The following is a 27,551-nucleotide window of genomic DNA, read 5'->3' on the forward strand; positions in this document are numbered from 1 at the left end:
GATGAATAAGATAGCTCTCAGAGGGCTACATCTTAAAAGGATATATTTGTACCAAGTATAACTGGAAAAGATTCCACTGCTTTTAATACAAATGTTTTTATTGAACAAATTTCTTTGAGAATGTTCAAGACCAACACAGCTGATTATGAGTACCTTAACTCCAAACTGCTAAAACAGTGATGTATGATGCTAAAAGCATGAAAAGTCTCTCCTTATCATTCTTCTAGACTTCGTAGGGGTAGTGAGGTCTGGCCCTATCCCCACATGACTTCCAGCCTGCTAAGTTTTCTCTGTTGCTGTCTTTATGGAGTTTTGTCTGATTCAAGGTCAGAGGTTAGTGGCTCAAATTGACAGATTGACACAAAAGAGAACTAAGACTTCTGAGGCCATCAACCAGAATCCCCACAGGGCAATAGCTGAAGCAACATTTACAACTTCCATTTCAGCGAGAAAAATGTCTCCAATTTCCAGGAAAAGATTTTCTCATCATGGTGTGAAAACTAGCACAAAGATACTTTCACTGTGAATTTTTTCCCCTAACAAATTTCTGAATCCAGAGTTAGCAGAAGAGGAGTGGTGAGAGCAGTATTTTATTGTCATTACTATGACTCCTGTGACCTTGGTCATGACCTGTGACTTCTTTCATCCTTACTCCTTGGTCTGGAGGATGGGAAATAGTACAGACTTAGACTTAGGAGACCCTAAGGACAGTGTCCGGGACACAAAAGGCCATTGGTGAGTGTTAGCTATAATGAGGAGAACGGTAGTGGTGACAATAATAAAGGAAAAAACTGTCAGTAAAGCAATCTGAGTTCTGGCTAATATGCAGGGAAACAGCTTAACTGAATTTTGAGTGCTTAAAAATACATACGTTTGGGTTCTCTTACTTGGGAACTACACTTTTCCTTATTGTAAAAGGACTATTGATGATTATTTTGATATTTTGGTAAGTGATTGATCAGAAAGAATCGTGATTAGAATTAATCAATTTATTTACAGAACATGGAGCTATAAACCTATTGAGACTATTTTATAAAATGAATAGAAAGGAGCTGGTGTAGCAGAATATAGTACTTAATCCCTTACAGGGATTGTGTAAGAGCTTTTGGAGCCAGAGAAATGGAGGCTCTGAAAATGGCTGGGATGCGAGCTTATCTTTTACCCAGGGAAATCAAAGCAAAGCCCAGTGAGGCACAGGACACTATCTTAAGGAAGTTTAATGCTCTGTCCATGAAATAATTGATTTATAAATAGGGACACAAGGTGATGAAAACCTAGGGGCAGTTTCTCTTTTGCTTTTGCCCCAAAGTGATGAGAAGACTGCATTTCAAGGCAACAGGAAATGTGACTTCTGCATTTTCCATAGTTCGATTGTTTAAAATGTCATTTTACAAGGCAACAAACGCCCTGATCTGCCATGGTTACGAAACAGCACGTATCCTAGTTAAACAAGGACTTTGAGTCAGTAGAGTTAACATGCATGGATTATGAAACTTTTAGGCAACAGATTATGATAAAAATGTACTTCAATCAACCGACAACGAAAATTATTGACTCCTTCTTAGATGTTTTTGCAGGTACTTCAGAATCTTGAAATAGCTCTGGATCATTATTGGGATGTCAAATATAAGTGCCCCTGCTATTATATTCCACCGATTCAACGTTCACAAAGGAATGCATCCAAAGAGGAATCTAATGTATAAAAGATGGGTCAGAAAATCACAATAAGCTAAATGTTAAGATCCCTCCTACCCCCAATCCCTTTTCTATCAAGATTCTGAGGTGCATCTATACCCATGTAGGCATGATTGAGAATCATGGAATTTACATCCTTTGATGAATAGAATAAAATTCCCCCAGGCTTTTCACTCAATTCATTCCAGGGCCATCTGATGTTTTAAGTTATTCAATGAGCATTCACTTGCTTGCTTTCATGCTAAATACCAGAGCCTAAGGATTTCATTGATTACAGTTGATGTTTGATCACTACTGGCGGTTCATTACTCTGGAAATGAATACTTCAAGGACACTTGAGGGGGTGTTTTATATAGGCTGCTCTGTGTAAAATTTCCACAGTCAATGATGCCAGGTGTTGCATTAGAAAATTCATGCTATGCAAGACTTGCATTTTTATTAAAGTTCTCGCCACAAAAGAACAGTTTTCAACTTGTTTACCAGGGTCTGGCTCATTGCAGACATAATATTAACTACCCTAGTCAGTACCATAAAGTGAAAGTATTAGTCCAAGGGGGACACTAAAATATTTACACAAAGGCCTTTGTGGAGGCAAAGAGCCGACTGCATGTTATATTCCCATAATCTTCGGAATATGATTGTAAGACATCAATTTGGATATTAAAAGGTGAATTTTACAGGGACATAAGGTACCATCATGAAAAAAAAATCATTTCTGACCATGGAGATTATGCTAATGAAATAGTCAAGATTTTCTCAGCTCTTTAGAACCTTCATTTTGCACACATTTGGGGGGATGTGCAAATCTATTTGCTATTTCTTTATCATCAAATATAAAGTGATGTGCGCTGTCTGCTCCCATTGAATACAATAGTTCACCCTCTCCATTTGGTGTCTTGGGACAGGTGGTTGAATATCATTTGAACAATGATGACAGGCTCTAAATGGCTGTTTATCAGAATGACCTCCATTAGTTCTCCTTGTTCAAAGGCAGCTGGGGTTTGAGTTTACAGAGTACCCTGCTTAGGCATGTCCTCAGGTCTGCAGATTTAACAAGACACTTTGCCTTTTAAGCTCAGGTTGGACTTTTAAATAAAAGACAATTGAGAATACTGGCAGCATTAAAAACAAAAAGTCAGGTGCACGGTCAGCACACTTTATTGAGGAATCTGCAAAAAGAACAAAGTTAGGTCATTTGAAAGTAGCTCTCTCCCATCCTTCCCCATTGCCCACCTCCCCCGTTCTATTTAATAGAGGGGTTTCCAAGTATTCTTTTAGTAGGTGAGTTAAGGACACATGACCCCAAATTTACAAATGAAGGTAGAAAATACTGATATAGTATGGATGGGGGAAAGGGATTTTAAAGAATTACAAAAAAGTATGTATTGGTCAGAGAAGCAGAGCTGACTGTGGACAATGTGTGGATATTGAAAGAATTTGCTTTTCCAGCTTACTCAGCGATAATTACAGTGAACCACATGAAGTTGCCATCTTTGTAAGTAAAAAAAAAGTTGATTATGGGCAATTTCATATGGTTCAAAATAACACAGAGAAAATGCTGTGTCACAGAGCTCTAGGTCTTGGCATGTTATTGCCCCTCAGCTCGTCCTCTAAAATTCTTACATGGCTTCTTTTTGTATCGCAGGAGACTTAACCTGATTTACAGGGTAAAGGTTTAATTCACTGTTCATCATTTATGTTGGGAATTAATACCATCACTTTCGAGAATGCTCAGAGCTCACCACCAAAGAGAGAGAGCCCCGTTTCTCCACGATACTCATTTGGAAAAGGGCAGGGTCCTTTCAGGACCCCGGGAAGGTGCCCACCAATGGCCACCACTATAACTTTTGAGATTCTGCCCACCATGCTCTTCTTAATCAGCTGCAACTCTGGTGGCCTGAACTGAGCAGGCAAATTCCAATACTGAGTCTACTATCCATATATTTCAAATATGTGGTGCCCATATTTATCTGTGTGTGTGTGTGTGTGTGTGTGTGTAGGCTTTCAGACTACACCGACCTTTGTGCAGAAAGATATTATATATGAAAAATAAAGGATACATTTTTGTAATTCAGATAAATGGAATAAACACAATTTAGTCCCAGAAATGCAGGATGACTCCAAAATGAATGGAAACAGGATTATCTCACCTATCTCAAATGTTCATTTGCACAAAAAAGTTAAGGTTCAGTAAAACCATAGGGAGGGAAGTGTGAGGCTTATTAGAGCATGCAAGTGGAGAGAGAGAACTTACCACAGCCTGGAACAATCAAGACCAAAAGAAGAAAAGAGTAAACATCTGCATTAAAATCTCATTGGAAAGGAGCATGATCTTTTCATTTCCATCTGTTTAGTAACCAGTATCTTAGATGCTGGTTGCAGAAACCATCAGGTAGGCGATCTGCTTTTCATGACCAGACTATTAATGGCAATTCATCACTTTTTCATTAGAAAGATCGCCTGAAGCTTTGTAAACTCAAATCTAGGTTTGCTGAACGTACGTCCTGTGAGCTACATCCATGCTGCTCAGTTAGCCTGTGGCCATTCCCAGGAAACCCTTGCCTTTCCCTTACAATCCCTCAGCTCCCACATTCCCTTCCTGACGAGGTGTTCTGCCATTTTTCTTGCTAATGTTTCACTGAGGTCAAGAGTTATTTATTTTCTGTTTATCGCTGACTTGCAAGATACCATTTCCTTTTCTCTCTCCTCCTCGCCTGCAGATTCTCACATTTCTATCTCCCCAATATACACTATCAATTCAGATAGCTCAGACTCTTTTCCAGGGAACCCCTAAATGTGTAAATTTAGCTTCTTTTTGTAGACTGTCTCCACAGTCCTAATGCTCCTGTGCAGTGGGGGAAATCTGGGTTGGATTAATTCGTTTATGGTAAGTGGCTGCCCAGTGACATTTTTCTTTCCAGGGAGAGAGCAGCTGTCTTTATTAATTCAGACATTAGTTTTTAAGCTGCCTTTGGTGATTAGAGGACAATATATATTTTCCAAAAGAGTGCAGTGGGAAGTGATCTAGAATGACCATGCTGGATTTGACACCTTTGTTTGCAGCCTTAAAAGATTCTGAGGAGAGCAAGAAGCCATCTGAAACTGTGCCTTACATGAGGGGAGAAAAAAAAGGAAATGAGAGGGCTGAGAGTCATTACCATTGTGAAAATAAAAGAATGGAATGATTCTCCATGAAAATAATAGTCTGAAATATGGCTGCTGAAATATACTAGTGTTATAAGCCTGCCTGGATGGTGACTGGGTTTATCCCACTTAAAGCACTACTCAGAGACATTTTCCTAACTAATATATAAGTTCACTTTGCTTTTAAGACAATGCTATGGCTCGCTAATATTTTCAGTCTTGTTCATTGTTTATGCAATAAGCTGAGAAAGATCACTTTGAAATTATATTGACCTGCAATATAAGAAACAAAGCAACCAGATTATGCTCTGCTTAGAAGCAGTAATAGTTTGAAAGTAGGAGAAAAGAAAATGCATGATTTTAAAGTCAAAAGTTCATGGCTTTGATATGGTAGAGCCCCTAGGAATTCTTTATTTCCTGGAATGTTATGGATTTCATTGCCAAAAATATATTCATTTAAATTTCATTTTCAAATATGATGCAAACCTATAATTAGACATTTTGGGGGGAACTGGAGGAGGAGGGTGTTGAAGAAGAAGTGCCCTCTTTCTCCAAGAAGTTCGAAATCACTGTTTTACCTCAATCTGTATTAAGACCTATGGAGGTCTCCGCTCATTTTTTTCTTAATTTAGTATGTTCCTTTGGCCAAACATATAGACCCTCACACTCAGAGAAACACTCAAATATACCTAGACACATCCCCACCTCCACCCCCTCAATCCTTTGGCACATGTAGTTAGATGTAAAGAATGAAGAACAGCAATCAACCACTTAACAGAACTTAGAGGCCATGCTGCTTGTAGGAAACTTACCTGCCCATAAAATGCCACACGATAGTAGCGACCGAAGAGCCGCTTCTCTGAATTCACCACCTCTGCAACTTTCAGATACGACCGATGAATGTCGTAGTAGAGATCTGATAATTTCTGAAACCAGAAGTGAAGGGTTTCGTGAAGATGATGCTGACATCAAAAATAGGGAGTTTCTACTTTTGGAAATTTAAGTAATTCTCCAATGTAATGAAGGATATTTGAACTAACTCCTGGGTTTAGAACACCTACTTTGAAGTCTCTCTGCTTCTCAAAGACCGCAATGATGGGTTTGTTGACATCAGCGATGAGCTCATATCTCTCAGACTTCCACAGGAACTCCACACAGAGGTACAGCTGCTCCACCAGGATATTCTGCAATTCCGCAAACGGAAATGAGATTTTACACAGTGAAGATTGTGACTCATCCCTGAAACTTGCTTTCAAAACTGTTGAACGGTCAATTTTTTTCATAGTGGGATTTCTGCATTCCCTATCTTTGCAATTGGCAGTTACATCCATCCTGGGAGGGATGGTGGTGTCTTCTTGCAGTCTTCTCTTTGCTTATTAGTGCCTCAAACTTGCTAATTTAAATCTATAACAAGTATTCAGATCTGTCTGCGTTTTTTTTCCATTCCTACAGTCACTGGCTTAGATCAAACCCCCGTTTCTTCATTCCCAGATCCCTGGAGTAGTCTTCAAGCTAATGTTTTCCCTCGCCAGTTGGTCCTATTGGTCCTATGTGTTACTCCCCAGTAATCTTTGTTTCTAAAACATAAACCTGACCATGAGCTTGCCACTGCCCTAAACCTTTGGAGGCACTCCAGTGGCTATGAACTGCTGTCCAAACTCTCTAGCATGACACTGAAGGAGCTCCAGAATCAGGCACCAACCTCCTTTTCAGTGCCACTCTCTTTCAGCACCTTGGCATTGACTTTACACTTTGGCTATACCAGACTGTATCACACCATTCTTAGAATACTTTACAATTCCCACACTTTTGCCTGTGAAGTTGTTGCTGCTCCTATAAGAAACTTATTTTCTCACTTGACACCTTCAAGTCCTATCAAATGTCAAGACAGTGCAAAAGTCTGCAGAGTTTTTATTTATGCCCCATTCGTCTGCATTCCAATCACTTTCATGTAAAAAATTATTCCCCTTTTAATTGCAGCTATATATGATGCCTAGATTTATAGTTACTGGGTCTTAGACTGGTTACTCCCCACCCTGAAGGAAGTTTGTCTTTCACAAGATTCTAAACTCTTTAAGAGCTGGGATTATGCCTTATTATCTTTGTCTTCCCAAGTACATTTGCTTTACTTATCTTTGTCTCAATGCCTCCCATATACTAGTAGTTTAATAAATGTTCAACTGAATCAAATTATATACTCTCTAAAGCAAGTGGATAATATTGCTGGAATGTTTTCAGTGTCTTTTAAGAAAAGATTTTAAACATCATTTGAAATAGTTCATATAAATACATAATTGCATTTACTATTTATTTTCAATGTACATTAAATTAATGTACAGCCATATGTAAAATTTCATTAAAATCTACCCCCGATTTTTTCTGTATCCTTTTTTAAGTCTATGTAATATTATGAATAAAAAATTAGCTTATGAAATATTTTATTTACTTGAGGAGGGGAGCTCTATTTTCTTCACCTAAATTATTGCTAAGTAATTCCAGGTAGAGAGCTTCTTTTGAAAAATAACCGTGGTTTGCATACCAGAAGGTTTTCTGCAGAAACTAGTGCGATTTTCTGTTCAAGTCTATTTGTTAATAAATTTTCTAATGCATTAAATGAAGTTGTGACCAGCTCAACAAATTTTCAGCATCCCTTACCACATTTACCAAAGGACTACAGATTTTATATTTTGTAGAAGAGCTGATCGTATATATTTGGCTCCATCTTAGAGAAGTAAAATTTAGTTTAAATTTTCATTGAAAATTATGCTTTATCAATGGAATCTGATATCTATTAATCTTAGTTTAATTTTAGCCTGCATTTTATTTTGCCTAAGTCATGTTATAGAATAACTTTATTTGATTTCTGAATTAAGATTTTCTCCCCCCTATTTAGCTTAATGTTACAGTTCAATGCATCTTTTTACTCAATTACTGTACACTCAATCATTTTGGTCTAACCTCATTGTATGGTGTGTCTTGCATTCCTGAATCTTCTTTCATTGCCCCTTCTTCTTTAATATTTGGTGTAATGCTCAGAAAAGCTGGCCAGCCCATAGAGAACATGCCTTGAGAGGACAAAGCAAAATGTATCATTATTTGAGACAAATCCTGCTTGGATTAGACAGTGCCTTTCTTCATGATGTGACATGTGGTGGTTATAAAGCTCACACACTCAATGAGATGGTTAGATTATGACTGTTGATAAATACTCTCTTCTAGGCAACCAATCGTCCCCTTTTTATAATTTTTTTTTTTTAATCATTTTCAGGTGACCTGTTTTCTATAACGAGCTGGCATGGGATTATGGACAGAGCACAGGCTTGCAGATTGATGTAGCTCCAATGTTCTGGTTTAATTAACCTCTTGGAGTCTGTATCCCTCATATGTTAAACCAGAGACATTAATATCTATCTCAAAGGATGTTGAAAGGATTCAAAGTATTAGTATTTGAGAAAACACCTGGTATCATCAGTGCATTGTAAAGACAATACTCAATACTTACTAACTTTCACTCTTTTGCATTATCTAGAAAACTTCTGAAATTTTCTTAGCCTCTTGGCCACCAAGCTTAAAAAAGATCTGGCTCTGCGGATGCATATGAAAACAGTTGATAATAGGTAATGTGCTAAACAAGGGATCAGATCAGAACGTCGGGGGGTATCAGAGGTTAAGAGCACAGTCTGGAGTGATAGACCAGCCCTCCAACTTCAGCCCCATCACAAGCTAACAAGGGAGTCTGCGGCAGGTTGCTTAACTTCTGTAGGTTTTCTCACCTGTAAACATGAGGTGATAACAGCACCTAACTCAGACTCCTTATTGGCAACTAATAGAGATATTGCCAGTACAAAGCTTAGCGCAGTGGCTGCCCTGGAGCAAGTGCTTTTTAAGTTATAGTTAATACTTTTGTAGATATTTCCATTTTTAATAATCAGATCATTGGCTATGTAACTAACTTATCACCCCCAAACATGCTAGAAATGATGGTAATAATGATTGCAATTGAATCCTTGCATTAAAAATTCTACTTTCCTACATTTTATTAGTATTTTTCTTTGGTAATTAAACACATTAAATATATGAGCATTGATTGGAGCAGGAAAAGTCATGACGTACTTCTTGTGGGATGATGATGATTGTTAGTACAACTGAGGAAGCCATGTTTTCTGGAGTCGCCTCAATTCACCTATACAGTCATCCCTCAGTATGCACAGGGGATTGATTCCAGGACCTCCACAGATATCAGATATCAAATTCCACAAATGCTCAAGCTCTTTATATAAAATGGCATAGTACAATTGGTCCTCCATATCCATGGGTTCTCACTGATGGAGCGGCTGGTTGAATCTGCAGATCTGGAACCCCCGGATACGGAGGTTCGACTGCATTCTTATCATGTGTGCATTGTAGTGAAGGGACAGTTTACTTCTTTGACGTAGAAACATCAGAACATACAAGTACATTGAGGACTTCAAATATATGCCAATGAGCTTCAGATATATGCCAATGAATACAAATATCTGCTAATGCATCATAAATAATCACCTTCCTTAATTCAAAGTTTACAAAACAAATACAGTTGACCCTTAAACAACATGGTTTGAACTACATGAGTCCACTCACATGCAGATTTTTTTCAATAAGTATGCATGCAGCACTGCACAGTCTGTGGTTGGTCGAATCTGTGGATGTGGATATGGAGGGCCGACTGTAAAGTTACATGTGGGTTTTTCAACTGGCAGGGTCACCGCCCCTAACCCCCTCGTTGTCCAAGGGTCAACTGTATATATGTTTCTCAATGGGTATGTTATTCCAATATCACCACTGGTCTAAAAGTATTTAGATTTTTTTGAATATTAAAGATTCACACAACATTTTGGGCTATAAGTTTCCACAACTTCTCAAACTGACACCTAGCTTTATCTGGTTTCTCCAATTTTGTTTCAGTTAGAATATAAAATAGTTTTTATAAAACTGTATGGTATCTGATTATGAAAAAAAATTAGATGGGGAGGAAGGGCATGTTAAATACAACAATGATGGTTTTGACGACTTGACTATAAAAATAAGGCTAAGTAGGAGGTATGAAACTGAGCAAGAAGATCCCTGACTTTTATTGTGGACATGAGTCATAAAGCCAGGTCTGGTCCCTTCTCCAAGGCCCTCAAACAAGTGAGCTCACTGTCTCAGAATTCAGTCTGGTCATTTGGTTCAAACATCTTATTTGCAAAATCCACTGAAACTCTTTAGGAAATAAATACATATTTAAAAGAATAAGGGACCAATTATGTTTCCAAAATATTGTAACCAAAGTCCTTTTCCCTTTTGTTTAGGTATTTTAATCTTAACATCTACAGATCTGTTTCTGTTGTTCATACAGTGAGTTTTCCACTGCATTTTGAAAGTTAAGATAGTGATGTGAAATAGACCGCAGTTCATAAACTCTGGGTTTGAACAAACTTTTGCAAGGTTATATTGACAAATTTTTTTAAACAAAGAGTAATTCTTTAGTTATTGTTAGAAAATCTCTATCAGATGTTAAAGATGGAATAATTTTAATTGAAGGAAAACCATACTGTAAATTATTATATGTTATAAATTGTGAGAATCAGTGTATGCTTTACAAAAAGAAAATGGAGCCTGTTGATTATAAGTGTAGTCTTGTATATACACTATATTTATATGTCTCTCTTTCTGCAGCCCTTATTTTGAATAAACAGTTGTATTACATTTCAACAGTTGAATGGATTTCTCTTGCAATTTTAAACAATTCATCCATTTCAGAATAAAATCCCGAAGACAGACTACCATGCAAATTGGTAGTAAAACATGGCCATAATATTGGATAAGATGCAGTTCTGTTTGCTGAGAACGCTTTAGGTCTCTAAACTTCATAAAAGTTTGGATGGATGGAATTTCTGAATGGTAGAAACTTTGGGTTTTTACAGAGTAAGTTATGTAGGTCTGAGATAGTTTTTGCTTCTAGGAATACATTTAAGAGTTTCACTGGGACAAAATTGAAGCAGCGACTTGGTTTTCTCGGCACCATTCCCTGGGGATAAAGGAGCCCAGTTAGATCACTCACATCCTCCACTGGGAGTTGTTAGTAATAGGTTGCTATCACAGGGGTGGATATCCTCCGGGAGCAAGGATGGTGTGCAAATCTTTTCCATTTTCCAGTAACCTATGGTAGTGCAAGATGAGGTTAGGACATTGTCACATGTTTATGTTAATTCAAGCTTATGTTAACCAATGAAGCCTTCTCATTTGGAACTAAGAAGCGGACCAGTTAGCCTGGTTGGACGTAAAATAAGCATGATAATGACATGGAAGAGAGAGTTAAAACTTAAAAGTACAGCATAATTAGAAATATCTGTGAAAATTAACATTGCTTAATAAAACATCGAGATTAATAAAACTTAAAATTAATAAATAAATTTTAAGTTAGGTTTCAACATGTTGATTTCTGGACTTCCTCCCCTCACAAGGTTGTCTTACCCCTTCTTTTTAGGTATTCCGCGATGAGGGCAGCTATATGAATGTAACACATAGCAGCCTGTAAGAAAAAAGAAAACAGTTTGAGGGCAAGATTTTACCATTTATTTAATACTGTAGATTTTACTATCTATCTTATTAGGATTAATCCTCCAAGGTGAGTCAGTATTCCAAGTCAGAATATGTAGAGAAATCCTTTCCATGGTAGAACCGGAAATGAGAATCAATTAGATTTCCAAAAAGTTCACCATCAAGAATAAAATGCCTATTTGGGAATTTTTTTGGTTTGTTTTTCTTGATGTAGTTTTCAGGTGGGTGAATGAGCTGACCTGAAGAATTTTCCCATAGAATTATCTTCTTTCCTTAATATCTATGTCTCTCATCTCTCTCTAAATAGCACCTGGATATAAACTGGAAGTAAAAATAAGCCATCTTCTTACTTTTTTCTACTTCCAGTAATGCCCCCCTTAGAATTTTTATTGTCTTTAAAATGGTAGCCGCACAAGGCAGCACTTGATAAAATAGTGTGACCTAATGTATCACGTGTGCTCTCCTCAACCAGATTATTTGAGCTACATTTTTTTGTTCTGTAAAATCTCCTGCAAAGCCCTCGAACACTGCTGAACACAGAGTAGACCCTGACCTGTTGAAGAGTCCAAATGACTTCAACTTTGCCTTTTGAAGTTTTATGGAGAAACTCCTCCATTTTTAGGGCGGTCCAAGGGAACTGGAGCTGCTCATTTTTGTCCTCACCAAACTGCTACCAAGTGAGGCCTCTGGTCAGATCTACTTCCATCCCAGAGTCCTTCACATGTATTTAGGACTTCAGTTTTCCTACACAAATTCATCTCTTCCCAAAGAGGGCACAATCCTGGGAATACAGTAAAGCAGAATTTCCCCACTTGGTGTCCGGAAGCCACTTGGGTGCTGTGAATTGCTGCACATAAATCCTCCCAGTGTTTAAACAGAGATTAAAAAGTTACCTATTGTGATACACCATATTAACAAATTGAAGGAGAAAAACCATATGATCATCTCAATAGATGCAGAGAAAGCTTTCGACAAAATTCAACACCCATTTATGATAAAAACCCTGCAGAAAGTAGGCATAGAGGAGACTTACCTCAACATAATAAAGGCCATATATGACAAACCCACAGCCAACATCGTTCTCAATGGTGAAAAACTGAAACCGTTCCCACTAAGATCAGAAACAAGACAAGGTTGCCCACTCTTACCACTATTATTCAACATAGTTTTGGAAGTTTTAGCTACAGCAATCAGAGAAGAAAAAGAAATAAAAGGAATCCAAATCAGAAAAGAAGAAGTAAAGCTGTCACTGTTTGCAGATGACATGATACTATACACAGAGAATCCTAAAGATGCTACCAGAAAACTATTAGAGCTAATCAATGAATTTGGTAAAGTAGCAGGATACAAAATTAATGCACAGAAATCTCTTGCATTCCTATACACTAATGATGAAAAATCTGAAAGTGAAATTAAGAAAACACTCCCATTTACCATTGCAACAAAAAGAATAAAATACCTAGGAATAAACCTACCTAAGGAGACAAAAGACCTGTACTCAGAAAACTTTAAGACACTGATGAAAGAAATTAAAGATGATACAAATAGATGGAGAGATATACCATGTTCTTGGATTGGAAGAATCAACACTGTGAAAATGACTCTACTACCCAAAGCAATCTACAGATTCAATGCAATCCCTATCAAACTACCACTGGCATTTTTCACAGAACTAGAACAAAAAATTTCACAATTTGTATGGAAACACAAAAGACCCCGAATAGCCAAAGCAATCTTGAGAAAGAAAAACGGAGCTGGAGGAATCAGGCTCCCGGACTTCACACTATACTACAAAGCTACAGTAATCAAGACAGTATGGTACTGGCACAAAAACAGAAATATAGATCAATGGAACAGGATAGAAAGCCCAGAGATAAACCCACGCACATATGGTCACCTTCTCTTTGATAAAGGAGGCAAGAATATACAGTGGAGAAAAGACAGCCTTTTCAATAAGTGGTGCTGGGAAAACTGGACAGCTACATGTAAAAGAATGAAATTAGAACACTCCCTAACAGCATACACAAAAATAAACTCAAAATGGATTAAAGACCTAAATGTAAGGTCAGACACTATCAAACTCTTAGAGGAAAACATAGGCAGAACACTCTATGACATAAATCACAGCAAGATCCTTTTTGACCCGCCTCCTAGAGAAATGGAAATAAAAACAAAAATAAACAAATGGGACCTAATGAAACTTAAAAGCTTCTGCACAGCAAAGGAAACCATAAACAAGACGAAAAGACAACCCTCAGGACGGGAGAAAATATTTGCAAATGAAGCAACTGACAAAGGATTAATCTCCAAAATTTACAAGCAGCTCATGCAGCTCAATATCAAAAAAACAAACAACCCAATCCAAAATGGGCAGAAGACCTAAATACACATTTCTCCAAAGAAGATATACAGATTGCCAACAAACAAACACATGAAAGAATGTTCAAGATCATTAATCATTAGAGAAATGCAAATCAAAACTACAATGAGATATCATCTCATACCGGTCAGAATGGCCATCATCAAAAAATCTACAAACCATAAATGCTGGAGAGGGTGTGGAGAAAAGGGAACCCTCTTGCACTGTTGGTGGGAATGTAAATTGATACAGCCACTATGGAGAACAGTATGGAGGTTCCTTAAAAAACTAAAAATAGAACTATCATACGACCCAGCAATCCCACTATTGGGCATATACCCTGAGAAAACCATAATTCAAAAAGAGTCATGTACCACAATGTTCATTGCAGCTCTATTTACAATAGCCAGGACATGGAAGCAACCTAAGTGTCCATCAACAGATGAATGGATAAAGAAGATGTGGCACATATATACAATGGACTATTACTCAGCCATAAAAAGAAACGAAATTGAGTTATTTGTAGTGAGGTGGATGGACCTAGAGTCTGTCATACAGAGTAAAATAAGTCAGAAAGAGAAAAACAAATACCGTATGCTAACACATATATATGGAATCTAAAAAACATACAAAAAAAATGGTCATGAAGAACCTAGGGGCAAGATGGGAATAAAGACGCAGACCTACTAGAGAATGGACTTGAGGATATGGGGAGGGGGAAGGGTAAGCTGGGACAAAGTAAGAGAGTGGCATGGACAGATATACACTACCAAATGTAAAATAGATAGTGGGTAGCAGCCGCATAGCACAGGGAGATCAGCTCGGTGCTTTGTGATCACCTAGGGGGTGGGATAGGGAGGGTGGGAGAGAGGGAGACGCAAGAGGGAAGAGATATGGGGATATATGTATATGTATAACTAATTCACTTTGTTATAAAGCAGAAACTAACACACCATTGTAAAGCAGTTATACTCCCATAAAGATGTTAAAAAAGAAAAAAAGTTACCTATTGATTTATAACCATCACACAGTGGCCTCTTCTCATGTGGCTCTTAGGAGTGTTAACCTTTCCAACGCTAGTTCAGACTAGCTGCACATGAGGACAGATTATCCCAACCTGAGTTGACTCACCTCGATGGTGAGTTTCCCCATTCAACTCCAATTCCAGGGAAGAAATTTTAACACACAGAACACCAACTTATATAACTCAATTTCCAGACACCCTTACAACCATCCTCCTTAGCCTCAGGCTTTTAGCATTTGGTCTCCATTACACATCCTACAACTGCAGCTGGCCCCCAAGACACTGGCTTTTATTTGATATTATTTACATGGAGTTAGGCATCCTTGAATCCTACATGCAAATGTAATGCACATAACATATAATTAGGTCATATCGACATTAGTGGGGAAATATGATAACTTTTTATATTCCTGCTGTAAATGATAATCCAATCATCCTGATCAAGAGGACAACTAATGAAGAATGACTGAGTCTTCGCTAATCACCTCGGATAAGTCTCCGTTTCTCGCATGGATTTTGGCCATGCTTTCCAGCCAGGTCCTCCGTAGCTCGGGGGTGCTCGCGTAGGAGTTTGCCAGGCTGTACTGGAGATCCACCAGCATCTCGGGATCCTTCTCATGCTCCTTCATCTGAGCCGTGGCCATTAAAACAGTCCTTATACGTTTAGTCAGATCTTTCACCTCTGCTGGGAAATTGCTGTTCTTTGGAAAACAGAGAGCCTGGGTCATTATCTGTTTAGAAATCACAAATTAACTCACTTCAAGTTATGTTTTTAGCTATGGCTTGGCATCACAGTCTGGTGCATTCTAAATATTGTTCACAGATATGTATATTCTTTATGGACAAATTCTGTGTATTGTGATTGTGGCTGTACACATTTGAAGATGAATTGTAGTAGATTCCATTTTGTCTCCTAGCCTACCTTCTTCTAGTAATAGCATCCCGATATCCTCTAGCGTCCTCTCTGGCTCTAGTTCACATAATTTGAATGGGTCTACTCCATTCCCAGGCACCAGGGGTGACACATGATATGGGCCTGGCCAATCAATCATATTCTTTTATACTCCAGGTCACAGTGATTGGCTTAGGGTTGGGCAAATGAAACAAGGTTGGATCAAAGAGACTCAGTCCTGGGACTTTAATTGGCACTAGAGAACAAGGTGCTTTTCCCACCCATAGAATACTACCATTGTCCTCAGAATTTCTGAGAGAGTAAGCTCATGGGGAGAGCCTACCTGTAAATGAAGTAAAGGAAGAAGAAAACTGAACTGAGAGACAAGGAGAAAGGCAAAAATAGAGGCAGTAGGGGAAGGGGATCTGAAAACATTATTTTAATCCCTGGGTTCAGCCATGCCTGACACCAGGCTCTATCCCTGAACTTTTCAGTATTATAACTGAAGGACAAGTCTCCAGAAAGTTTTTTGTTTTTTTTTAAAATTTATTTATTTTTGGCTGCGTTGGGTCTTCGTTGCTGCGCATGGGCTTTCTCTAGTTGCCGCGAGCGGGGGCTGCTCTTCGTTGCAGTGCACGGGCTTCTCATTGCAGTGGCTTCTCTTGTTGCGGAGCACGGGCTCTAGGTGCATGGGCTTCAGTAGTTGTGGCTCGCGGGCTCTAGAGCGGAGGCTCAGTAGTTGTGGTGCATGGGTTTAGTTGCTCCGCGGCACGTGGGATCTTCCCGGACCAGGGCTCGAACCCGTGTCCCCTGCATTGGCAGGCGGATTCCCAACCACTGTGCCACCAGGGAAGCCCCTCCAGAAAGTTTTAAAAGAGATAAAATGAATTTGACCAAGAATGGGATTTTGAGAGAAACACTGCATTTCTTGGTATCTGATATTTGTGGTTAGTTTTCTTGTTAAGTATCATTCAACCCCATATCTTGGAAATTCCACTTAACTGAGTATATGCTGAAAGTGTAAGAGCTGATTATCCATTCAAGCAAGTGGACTCAATATAAGTACTCAAAGGGTCAATAAACAAAATACAGGATTTGTATTTTTTATGATTTTGGTATCTCGCGAAAAGAATCCAGTTTAGTTTATTCCCAATTCTTTAAAAAAGTCCGCAAAGCATTTCTTACTTTCATTTGCTTGTCTCCATTAGCAAAATTATTGGTAATTGCAAGGGAATGTTGAAACCGAGAGCCTCCAATCCCAGCATCAGCTATTAACTGGCTTACGGCCTTGATAAGCTGAAAGAGAAAAGGAAAACGAAACCTCAAAAGCAAGTAACTCCGAAATACTAGTTGTAAAGAAATCCATTGAGATGGATGAATGTATCATTAATTTCTCCCTGTAGGCCCAATGAATGTGCTCAGAATCCGGTGGGATTTGGCATCCTAGAAACAATCATGGTCACTGAGTTGTGTATTCTATGATTCTATTCCCTGGCAGAAGAAAGGAAAAGTACAGGTGGAGTTATGGGCTTTGCTGATTTCTGCCCAGCTGCACTCTTTCTATGAATCGGAACTCAGTGTGATGGGCACCTTTAAGGAGGAATCTGATGGAAGAGTTGGGAACTGGTTGCCCTGGAAACAGTAGGCTTTTATCAATGCTGAAATAGATGAGTGGTTTTAACAACAACATTAATGGAAATTGGCAGCACTTACTTGTAAGTGGGACCGGACAATTGACTTTTGCTTGTTAAATTCAAAATTCTTCCTCATAAAAATGTATAGAAGTGCTGACGCTTCCGTCTGAGTTGACCGTGACCTGTGGTTGCAGCATTTTAGGACTTCATAGCAGAATGATCCACACAAGTCGGCAGGCCCTTGGAAGAACGCTGAAGGAAACTACGGAAACAGAAGTGCTGGTGAAGTGAGCAAATTCCTCCATTTTGCTCTGTTCATTCTCAAATTTTAAAATCCCTTAGAATAAAATCTTTCTTTCTTTTTTTCTTAACCTAGACTTTTTCTCCCATTTGCAGGTGGAAGAGGATATAACCTTATTTACTGAAGTCTATGTTAGTATTTCTTTTTTTTTTTCTTAGAAATAATCATTCTCTACGTTGTAAGTATCCCTTGCATCAGTAACGGATGACTACCCAAAGCAATGGAATGAGAGCTCTGAAATAGTTTCTATTCACCCAACACTGTAAAACCACCAGAGTCCTCAAAGGTGGACTCTCCTGTATCTAATGCAGAACCTTTGACTTGGCAGGAACGGACATCACAGTTGATGGTGTATATTTTACCTAACTCTCTGCCACAAACACTGAGAACCCAAAGAATTGATGGTCAGGTGCTAATTTTACTCCCTTTTGATATCCAGCAGATAGGCTGCTGAGGCTGTGAACTTATTTTGAGACCGTGAATCAAATAGTTTAATAATAATAAAACCAAATAAATTGTCTAATAAAACCAAATAAATCAAATAGAAGAAAACAAACCTTCTTCCCTCGATACTGAGAGATGTAAGGATTAATATGTGTTGATTGTCAGCAATAAACACTTCACTGAGCTTTTCTTGGAACCTGGAGGACCCTTACCTTGCATACAAATAGCCTCAAAGAGGCAAATACGTGCTTCAGTGCTGTAGCTGATTGGTTGACTTGAAAAAAGAGCATGTAGGTATCAAAGACCCTTTTCATCATTGAATTTTGACATTCAGATTGTTGGAGTTGTCTCTGGAAATTTAACACAGCAGTTATTTAGGATGAGTGAAAGGACACCTGTATTCTTTCAAAAAATATTTACTCTGGTCCTACTATGTGATAGGCACAATTCTGGGTGTGGAAATAAAGTGGGAAAAAGGTCTATGTTCCCAATGAAACTTACATACAGCAGCGATTGAAAAAAGTTACTAAATAAGAAAATAGAGTAGAATGATATATGATGGAAAGTAATTGCTTTGGGGGTTAAGATTACTTTATATAGGGTGGTTAAGATCTCTCTAATGGATGAATTGACATGTGAGCTGAAAAAGTCAGCCATGGGCAGATCTGGGAGGATTGTCCAAGGAAGGAAAAACAGTTGGTACCAGGGACTTGAGATGGAATGGAGCTTATGAGTTCAAGCAGAGAAAAAAGAGAAATAAGAAAAAAAGAGAAAAAAGAGCAGAGTAGCCTAAGCATGTTGAGTGGGGCAGGGTCGGGAGAGAGGTAGCAGATGTGGTCACAGACAGGCAGGTCCTCAAAGGCACTGATAGAGCCTGTAAGATGTATGAGATTTGATTGACATTTCCATCGAGCAATAAAGAATTAAAATATGGATTTTGTTTTTTCGACCGCCATGCTGACATTTTACTTGAAAATAAGACTTTGCTGCTATAATCATTCTGTTTGGTGCAGACTATTCAAAAGACCCAACTTTTTCTAATTTAACCCTTAACATTTGAAAGCTCATTAGGTTGAGCTAATGTTTTTAATAACTTCATTGAGGTGTAATTGACATAATTTCTATAGTTCATATTTTATAAAATTTTATATTCTATTGTATGGATATGTTTCAATACCACTACTTAAAAAAAATCCATTCACCTGTTGATGTACTTTTGGGTTGTTTCCAGTGTTTAATTATTAAAAAAACAAGCTATGAATATTGATGTACAAAGCTTTGTGTGAACAAATGCTTTTATTTTTCCTGGGTAAATTCCTAGTATTGGAATGGCTGGTCACATGATAGATTATGTTGAACCTTCATTCCAGCATACTTTTTTTCAAGGTGTTTGTATCATTTTGTATTCCCATCATCAGTGAATGAGAGTTCAAGTTTCTCCATATCCTTGCCAAAACTTGGTATGGTCAGTCTTTTTAACTGCAGCCATTCTAATGGTAGGTAGTGGTATCACTTCACCAAAGATATAGAGATGGTAAGTAAGCACACAAAAAGATGCTCAACATTATCACTCTGTTTTCTCTAGCTGTTGTATCTGTTTATCTGTTGTATCTAGTTGTCATTTGTCTCTCCCTTTGATACCGAAAAAGTAGAGTCACATTCTCGCTCAGCCCAACTTGCCTGACAGTAAAGCAAGAGAAACAAGGAAGAAAGATTGTCTATTCTTGGACAATAAGGAAATATGTCTGTGTGTATATCAACTGAGCATTCGCCAACTTCTGATAAATTCTGAATCTCTTCTTTAACATGTTTTCCACTCACACTTAGGTTGATTTATGTAAGGTTAATACATTTCATTAAATGTCATAAAAACCTTAAAAACGTATTCTTGACTTCACATGACTTTTCCACCTTTCATTTTATCATATTACAGAAGAAGTTACAGTCACACTCACCTGGTGGACCTGAGTGAAGAGGGCTAGCAGGTCTAGAATAGTCAGGCAAACCTCTGTAGCAATATTGGCCTCTGTGTCCACGTGGTGCACGATGTCTATTTCATTGGAATTGCCTACAAAATAAAGTAGAAAATGCATAAATGTCTGAGACGAAATCTTTGTACCCTATAAAGAACTTTTTTCTATTACAACATATTCAATGTTTACTGGTGTTTTGGTGAGTAATTTTATTAAATCAAAGCGCTTTCACTTGTTCAATTTCTTTATCGGCTGAAGCAAAAACAGAGACAGAGTTTTTAGTGTGCGCTATAGACTGAATGTTTGTGTCCCCACAAATTCATATGTCAAAGCCCTAAGCCACAATATGACGGTATTTGGAGGCAGAGTCTTTGAGAGGTTATTAGGTTATGAGAATGGAGTCCTCATGAATGGGATTCGTGCCCTTATAAAAAGAGACACCAGAGAGATCATCTCTCTCTCTCTGTCATGTGAGGACACAACAAGAAGTTGGCCATCTGCAAACGCGGTTCTTACCAGACATCAAATCTGCCGGCACCTTGATGTTGGATCTCTCATCCTCTAAAACTATGAGAAGTAAATGTTTGTTGTTTAAGCTACATAGTCTGCGGTATTGTGTTGTAGCAGCTTGAACTGATTAAGACAGTGTGTGTGCCCTTTTCATTTGTCAGCTATAGAGCTTCCAAAGGACCAGAGTAGTCTGTTCTCCATTATTTCTCACTACTTTTCCATCGATTCAGCCATTGGTAGAGTCATATTTCCTCCATAATCAGTCTGGGTCAAGTTTTATGGTCCCAGATTAATAGACCAAACGTAGAGTCTCAGTGGATGATCTGCATTAATGGCCTCATCGGAAAAGGATTAAATGTATTTATAGGTTAAGGCAAATACCTTCAAACAGCTAACTGTGGTCACGTGTCCATAATCAAGAACACTTACATGATACAAAAACACTGGATCCCATTTTCTCCTCATTCACACCTGGAATGTGTGCAACACTGGATTCAAGATGGCACACTTGCTGCTTCTAGGACATGGACAACTTTCTCCTCTTCCCAAAGAGTGGACAATAATCCGGTTGAGAGAGGCCACCCTAACCCCTCACAATGCCAAGTCACTTGGTTCCAGAGGAGCTACAGTGAGCATACTATATTGAGAGTTTTACTTTTCCCCTTTCTCCTCATAAGGACACTACTGTTTTTTAGATGCTTCCTGCTGATTCTCTCCTCCCAGAAATGTTCCTCAGGTTACAGCAAGCCTGAAAACCAGTGGTCTCAGGGGCACAGCAACATTCCTTACATTTCTGAAACATAATGCATTTTATGTCCTGCACACATCTAGAGAAAAATGATAACCATCTTGTTTCTATTATTTCTGGTATACTTACTGGTCATGGTATTGTCTAACATCTGTAGGAGTTTAGGATTAGAAAGTGCATTTTTGCCTCGAATTATCGGTAAAGTTTGTGATCTGTGCTGCTTCTGTCCTTCATGACTGGAAGTGGTGTGCATCCTGAAAATGAAGTGACAAAAATGCTTAAAGTCATAGGGATATGATAACCAAATTTTCATTCAAATTCTCTTGATTGAGTCAAATGTTAAAAAATTTTTGAATAGAGACTTTCTATTAAAAATATTAATTATAGGTGACATGATGAGAGGAACTTTTAAAAGTACTTTTGGAGAAATTTTATTTAAGCCAAAAAAGGGTTCAGAATGATAATAGATACTAAAGGATAACAGACAAATAATAGATACTGAATTAAATTCTGCACAAACATATTCATTATTATTTAATGAAATCATGGGATTCCATGCATGTTAAGTTGGTTATTGGTTGATCAGAAAGGCATAGTGGTAGACATTAAAAAAGTACAATATTATATAGCTCAATTGTATCAATTATTTTTAGGAGGTAAAATGTAAAAAAGTAAAATCTAGTCTAAAACAACCCTTTGTCTCCTACTTCTTTGCATTTGGAAATTCTTACAGGATTTGTCTTTGCATTTGTGTCATGCCCACAGCAGGGCTGACATACGATCCTTGTTGGGGAGAGAGCTGAGGGGGCTTCTGGGCTGCTGCTTTCCCAGAGCAGGGACAATGGCCAGGGCTCTTATTCAATGCCCCTTGGAACTTCTAACTGGGGGAATGAGGAAGTAGGAATATTTCCTGTTCCCGACTTTCATTTAAGCTATCATTTCATTTAAGCTTTCATTTAAGCTATCTTATGGCCAAGGTCATAGAAAATTTCTTTGAGGAAAGCAGGCAATAGGAGACACTGAAGAGTCAAGCCTAAAAAAGAAGCAACGGTTTTCTCTTTGTCTTACTTCTCAAGGGTTATTGGATTCTGGCTAAATCAAATGCTCTGGATGGATTGGGACCCTAGAGATCTAACTTTGGCTTTCAGTAGCCAGGAGAGTCTGGGTCATTTCTGTAGCTACAAGAAATAATGGGTTTGGGGCTGTATGATTTGGGGCTGTATGGCTTGGACCTTTGGGACTGGATTATTTCCAGGTTTTGAGTCTCCTTCAGTCTGTAACTCCTGGAGGAAAAGCCATGGCTTCTGGGAGGGGAGTCGTGGGAACGACCAGGACCTGTCCGGATGGTTTAGGGAGGAGCCTAAAATCTAACCCACCAGACATCTCCAAAACTGCAGTGACCTCAGGTGGGTTACGACTGTCATTAAAGTAATTGTTTATAGTCCTCTACTCAACTGCCATTTATTTTCTCAAAAGGGGACCATTTCAAGGGGTCCCCATGGATAAACAGGCAAAATTTATTTTATGGTTTATTAGCTATATACTACATTCATATTTCTTTCTAAAGCTCTTTCTAAAATATAGCCATTTTCATATTATACATTATTATGATACTCCTGGGGAGAATAAATCAAACTGGAGAAAATTTTAGCAAAGAATTCTGATTTACTAGACCCAGAGGAGCTTTAAGGTAGGATTTTAGGGCAAATGTTTCCTGTAGGGTAGGTTAATGAAGGGTGACCCTAGGCTTTATATACTATTCTAATGACTAAAAAAATCTAAAATGAGCTTACAGGGCCAGCTATGCTTCCTATTGCCTTTGACCCGTTAAAAAACACATTAAGCTCTAAGAATACTGATAAATTATTACAATTACTAAGAGGAAAGGGGAGATATGACCTCACATTTTACTTTGTCACTAGATTAGCAAACATTACAATAGGCATTTATTGGAATTATGTCTTTTCAGGTTCAATTAAATTAAGATATTCATTGACCCTATACAAGGCATTGTACGCTAGGTGCACATAAATAAGGCATAATCTTTGCTTCTTAGGTTTTCACAAGCTAGTGGGGCAGATAGGGACGTACCGACAAAGTTTCTTCAGAGAAACATACAGAGTTACTTGAGATCTGTTTTTGGTTTGAGATATATATATACACAGACACACACATACACACATGCACGTGTGTGTGCATATGTGTGTATTCACAGCCTATATATATATATATAATGTATGTATACACACACACACACACACACACACACACATCCATGTACACTCACAATATAGCTTTAAATATCAAGCAAATGTGACAGTACCATTGTGGCAAGAGGCCAGAAGTCTGGCAGGATGGATTAGATCCTTTGAGAGTTCCATTGTTTTGGGTGGACTGCACGAATTTAAACGCAGCAGCAATTTTTCTGCAAGGAAAACTGAAGTTTTAATCCTAGCTCAGTGTTTGTAATTGATGTATGAATTAAAAAAACGGCAACTGACAAAGCGATTACTGAACAATGAAATATTCCACATGCTATGAAAAATAAAATCACATTTTCTTCTGGAAATGGGAAATTGCGGGTTTAGGGAAGATGCCAGGGGCACTGCTGTCTCTCATGAGAAAAGGATGACAGCACAGTTTTCCAGATTAATTGTTTTTTTTTAGTTTATTGGAAGTATTTTCTTAAATAGGTATCTTTCAAGTTATATTCATATAAAGATGGATAAATTAGTTGAGAAGTTACATGAAATGTGGTTTCCTTTCAGAAATGTGTTTTGTGCTTTTTCCCTGGACAGTTTTAACTGTTCCTAGATCTACTACGGCTATAGGGTAATCATCAAACTTCTATGTCTCATGTGAGGTCAACCTTAAAATCCTTATTTGCATTTTAAGATTTCTAACATATATCTCTAAGTCTAACCTGATCCATTAATAATATGTCATAATTTTTTTCAAAATATCAGACTAACCTTTTGGAATTTAAAATTATTACCTTATTATGTTACGTTTTCCTAGGTATCTGAAATTTTGAAGACAAACACTAGAAAGGAAAAAAAAGTCACATTCTAATTATTCATGCCTTTTTATTTACACAAAGTGTTCATCCAAGTATATTAAAAGAAAAATATTAAGTTTTCTTTAAATAGTTTATGCATTATTACTGATAGATCATTCACCATATGGTACCTAGAATGAAAAATGGTATACTAAAGTATTTTGAAGATTCTAGAAAAAAGCGTTATGTAATCAACTCTAAAACTTACTCCAAGATGCTGAAGAAGTCGGAGACCTCTGGACTGGGTGCTCTTTGCCAGTAGGCAATCAGAGTCTCTGAAAGGAAACACCGAGTAGCATGAGACTCTTTGAAATTCAAAGTTTTTTTCTTTTCTTAAAAATTTAAATTTAAAGAACTCTCTTTACCCTCTGAAATTGTTTTCATAATGTGAAGAAAGCACATAAGAAGACTCCTGGTTTCTGCTTGATCTAACTTGTCAAATCGAAGAGTTGAGCCTATCAAAGACAAGGGTCTTGGGATCTAGGAATGAAGAACCAATTAGGATTGAGTAAGAATAGGAGATTGCTGACTGGTAATATGCTCGGTAAGTTTGGGAGAGAAGCCGTACCTTTTCACAGTTGTCAGTCTTCTCACTGCTCTTCTCATTGGTACTTGGGTTGGAGTCAAGACTTGCTAACGAAGCTCTGGAATCAGCATGGTTTACTGTAGAAATAGCTATTGATGAAAATGCTGTAAACACAAGCCACAGCACACAGACGGTAATGAGATGTACGGGCACACAACACAAAAAGCTAAAATGATGAACCAAAAAGATGTTGATCACTCAGGTGGCAGCAGTATTGTGAAAAGTTGACATAATAGAGTCTGGGATTGGCATGAAAGATATGCAACTTTTAAAATATTATTATAACAGCCATGCCAGCATTAAGGATTTAGGAAAATTTAGACCATTTTAACTGGAAATAAAGCTTTTTCCTTTGATTTCTTAAAAAGCTTTTTAAAGAACGTTTCTGTTTTAAAATGCTTAATAAAAGTTCCTAATGATGCTTTTGGGGAAGAAGCTTTCAATTTTTGACAGTTTATAAGAAATTAAGATGACATTTCCAAAATAGTTCTTAAAAATAATCTTTGAAGTTGAAGGGCTATTATATTTTAAAAGGCCGTAGGCAATGAAAACTTCAAGATTGTCTCTAGAATGAAACAATTTGATAACATCGGAGAAGACTGCTCCTTGATTCAAGTAAAAATGAACACTAAGTAGAAGAGGAAGTTGCTGGACGGCATGCAAAGAAATATGTAACACGACTCTTCAGCTATATAAATGCAGTATACTTTGTCACATAGATTATGTGTAATGAATTATGGAGTGGGTAAAACGCACAGTGATATACAATGTAAACACGGATAAGAGTTAAACACAACTGTCTGGAAGGTTTGAAGTACCTGCTATGGAATTTAAAACATCTTTAGAAAATGATGTGTCCACAGAGTTTGCATGTTTCATAGCTGACTGGGTGTGGAATCCTCCATTGGTGCTGAGGTCATCTCTAGACCCCTGTATTCAAAGCACAGAAGAAATTAGTGAGAATCATCATATTTCAGCATTGTAAACCCACATATGCCTTCTTCATTACACTTTCAATTAGATGATACGTGATTTGATCTTTTATATTTCAGCAAAATCTTCTGCCAAACTAGGCAATGAAAATTAATATAGTTAAACCATACTCTTAGTCACAGTTTAATTTCTTACGTGATTTAAAAAATATTTAACAATGTAGTAGAAACTATCTTTTAGATATAGACTAAATGGCTGGAATGGTTATTGATAAATTCACTGATTTAAAAAAAATTTTAATTGATGTATAGTTGATGTACAATATTATATAAGTTACAGGTGTACAATACAGGGATTCACAATTTGTAAAGGTTATACTCTATTTACAGTTATAATAAAATATTGGCTATATTCCCCATGTTGTATAATATATTCTTATAGCTTATTTTATACATAATAGTCTTTACCTCTTAATCCCCTACCCCTATTGCCCCTCACCCCCCTTCCCTCTCCCCACTGGTAATCACTAGTTTGTTCTATATAGCTGTGAGTCTGCTTCTTTTTTTTGTCATAGTCACTAGTTTGTTGTATTTTTTAGATTCTACCTATAAGCGATATCATAAATTCATTGATTATATTGTAGATTATATACCATTATTATCATGGATTATCTTATGTATATTACTATTATTAAAAAGTAGATTTTAGGTACTTATTATAGGCCAGTATCTATGATGAATGTTCTCTATTCCACAATTTAATCCTCCTAAGAAGCTTGTGATACAGGTATTCTCTTCCATTTTATAAATGAGGAAATAGAGGCTTAAAGAAGTTGGATAACTTATCTAAGGTCACATAGGTAGTAACTGATACTATTGAGATTTGAACAAGGTCTAAAAAAAAAATTCCAAAGACATAGCTCCTAACTTCTAGATGGTAATATCTTGCCTAGTACTGGATTCAGCAGTGCGTCAACTCGTCTGGGAGTTGAACACAGTCAGAGGATCTCAAGACGGTTGTTGTGAAGTCACTAGGCTGGCTCAGTGGAGGAGGGGTGACAAAACAGGCCACTCCTGGGCTGTGACTACAAATAAGGCGTGTGGCCTTATTACTGACACCAGATGGGCCTAAACCCGATGCAGAAAGGTGGTGGGGAAAGGTGTACACTGAGGATGGGGCTATGAATGCAACAGAGGAACCTGGTACAAACTGGAGAGAATTGGAAGGTGATGCAGAGAACAGAGGACAATGAAAACAAAATGCTGAAAAGATGGACAAGTGGAAGGCGTCAGTGACCAATCTGGAACAAATGACACTATGTAAACATCTCAAAACACCTAGCAAGAAGTGTTGTTTAATCCTTAGTTTGCTCAGTTGGGGGAAAATAGTTATCTATGGCAAAAATATAAAAAAGGCAAATTTTTTATTAAGATAGACACTTGGAATATTCTGCAGACTTACCTGATTTGATGTATTGACGGTAAAAGGATACAGGTCCTTCAGGTAAATCCTTGGCATATTGTCCAGAAGCATGCCATAGAGGGGCATGTATAAACTTGCTATCTGGGCCTGCTTCTCCTAGGTGAAAAAGTAGTCAAAAGAAATGATTCACATAAAAATCAATAGACTTGTAGGTTTGATATGCATTTAATGCAGTGAACCATTAAA

At 37.7% G+C, this 27,551-nt stretch overlaps 1 protein-coding gene across 2 annotated transcripts in view; it reads right to left on the bottom strand.

The window, feature by feature from the left end:
- The window catches only part of DOCK10 (dedicator of cytokinesis 10), a 279,468-nt gene that overhangs the window by 11,413 nt on the left and 240,504 nt on the right, over window positions 1–27,551 (bottom strand). For both annotated transcript variants that reach the window (XM_061205474.1, XM_061205466.1), the window contains exons 33-50: window positions 27,345–27,461; window positions 25,769–25,880; window positions 24,933–25,054; window positions 24,730–24,844; window positions 24,573–24,639; window positions 24,302–24,349; window positions 23,630–23,731; window positions 21,436–21,560; window positions 20,031–20,143; window positions 18,288–18,425; window positions 17,410–17,592; window positions 16,882–16,992; window positions 15,290–15,505; window positions 11,335–11,392; window positions 10,922–11,020; window positions 7,798–7,904; window positions 5,901–6,023; window positions 5,652–5,765 (exon numbers count right to left, since the gene is read on the bottom strand). In XM_061205474.1, coding sequence (XP_061061457.1) covers window positions 5,652–5,765; window positions 5,901–6,023; window positions 7,798–7,904; window positions 10,922–11,020; window positions 11,335–11,392; window positions 15,290–15,505; window positions 16,882–16,992; window positions 17,410–17,592; window positions 18,288–18,425; window positions 20,031–20,143; window positions 21,436–21,560; window positions 23,630–23,731; window positions 24,302–24,349; window positions 24,573–24,639; window positions 24,730–24,844; window positions 24,933–25,054; window positions 25,769–25,880; window positions 27,345–27,461 — 2,070 coding nt within the window. The remainder of the gene's footprint in view (window positions 1–5,651; window positions 5,766–5,900; window positions 6,024–7,797; window positions 7,905–10,921; window positions 11,021–11,334; window positions 11,393–15,289; window positions 15,506–16,881; window positions 16,993–17,409; window positions 17,593–18,287; window positions 18,426–20,030; window positions 20,144–21,435; window positions 21,561–23,629; window positions 23,732–24,301; window positions 24,350–24,572; window positions 24,640–24,729; window positions 24,845–24,932; window positions 25,055–25,768; window positions 25,881–27,344; window positions 27,462–27,551) is intronic.

This window comes from Eubalaena glacialis, chromosome 1 (assembly GCF_028564815.1).
Source record: "Eubalaena glacialis isolate mEubGla1 chromosome 1, mEubGla1.1.hap2.+ XY, whole genome shotgun sequence".
Classification (NCBI taxonomy): Eukaryota; Metazoa; Chordata; class Mammalia; order Artiodactyla; family Balaenidae; genus Eubalaena; species Eubalaena glacialis.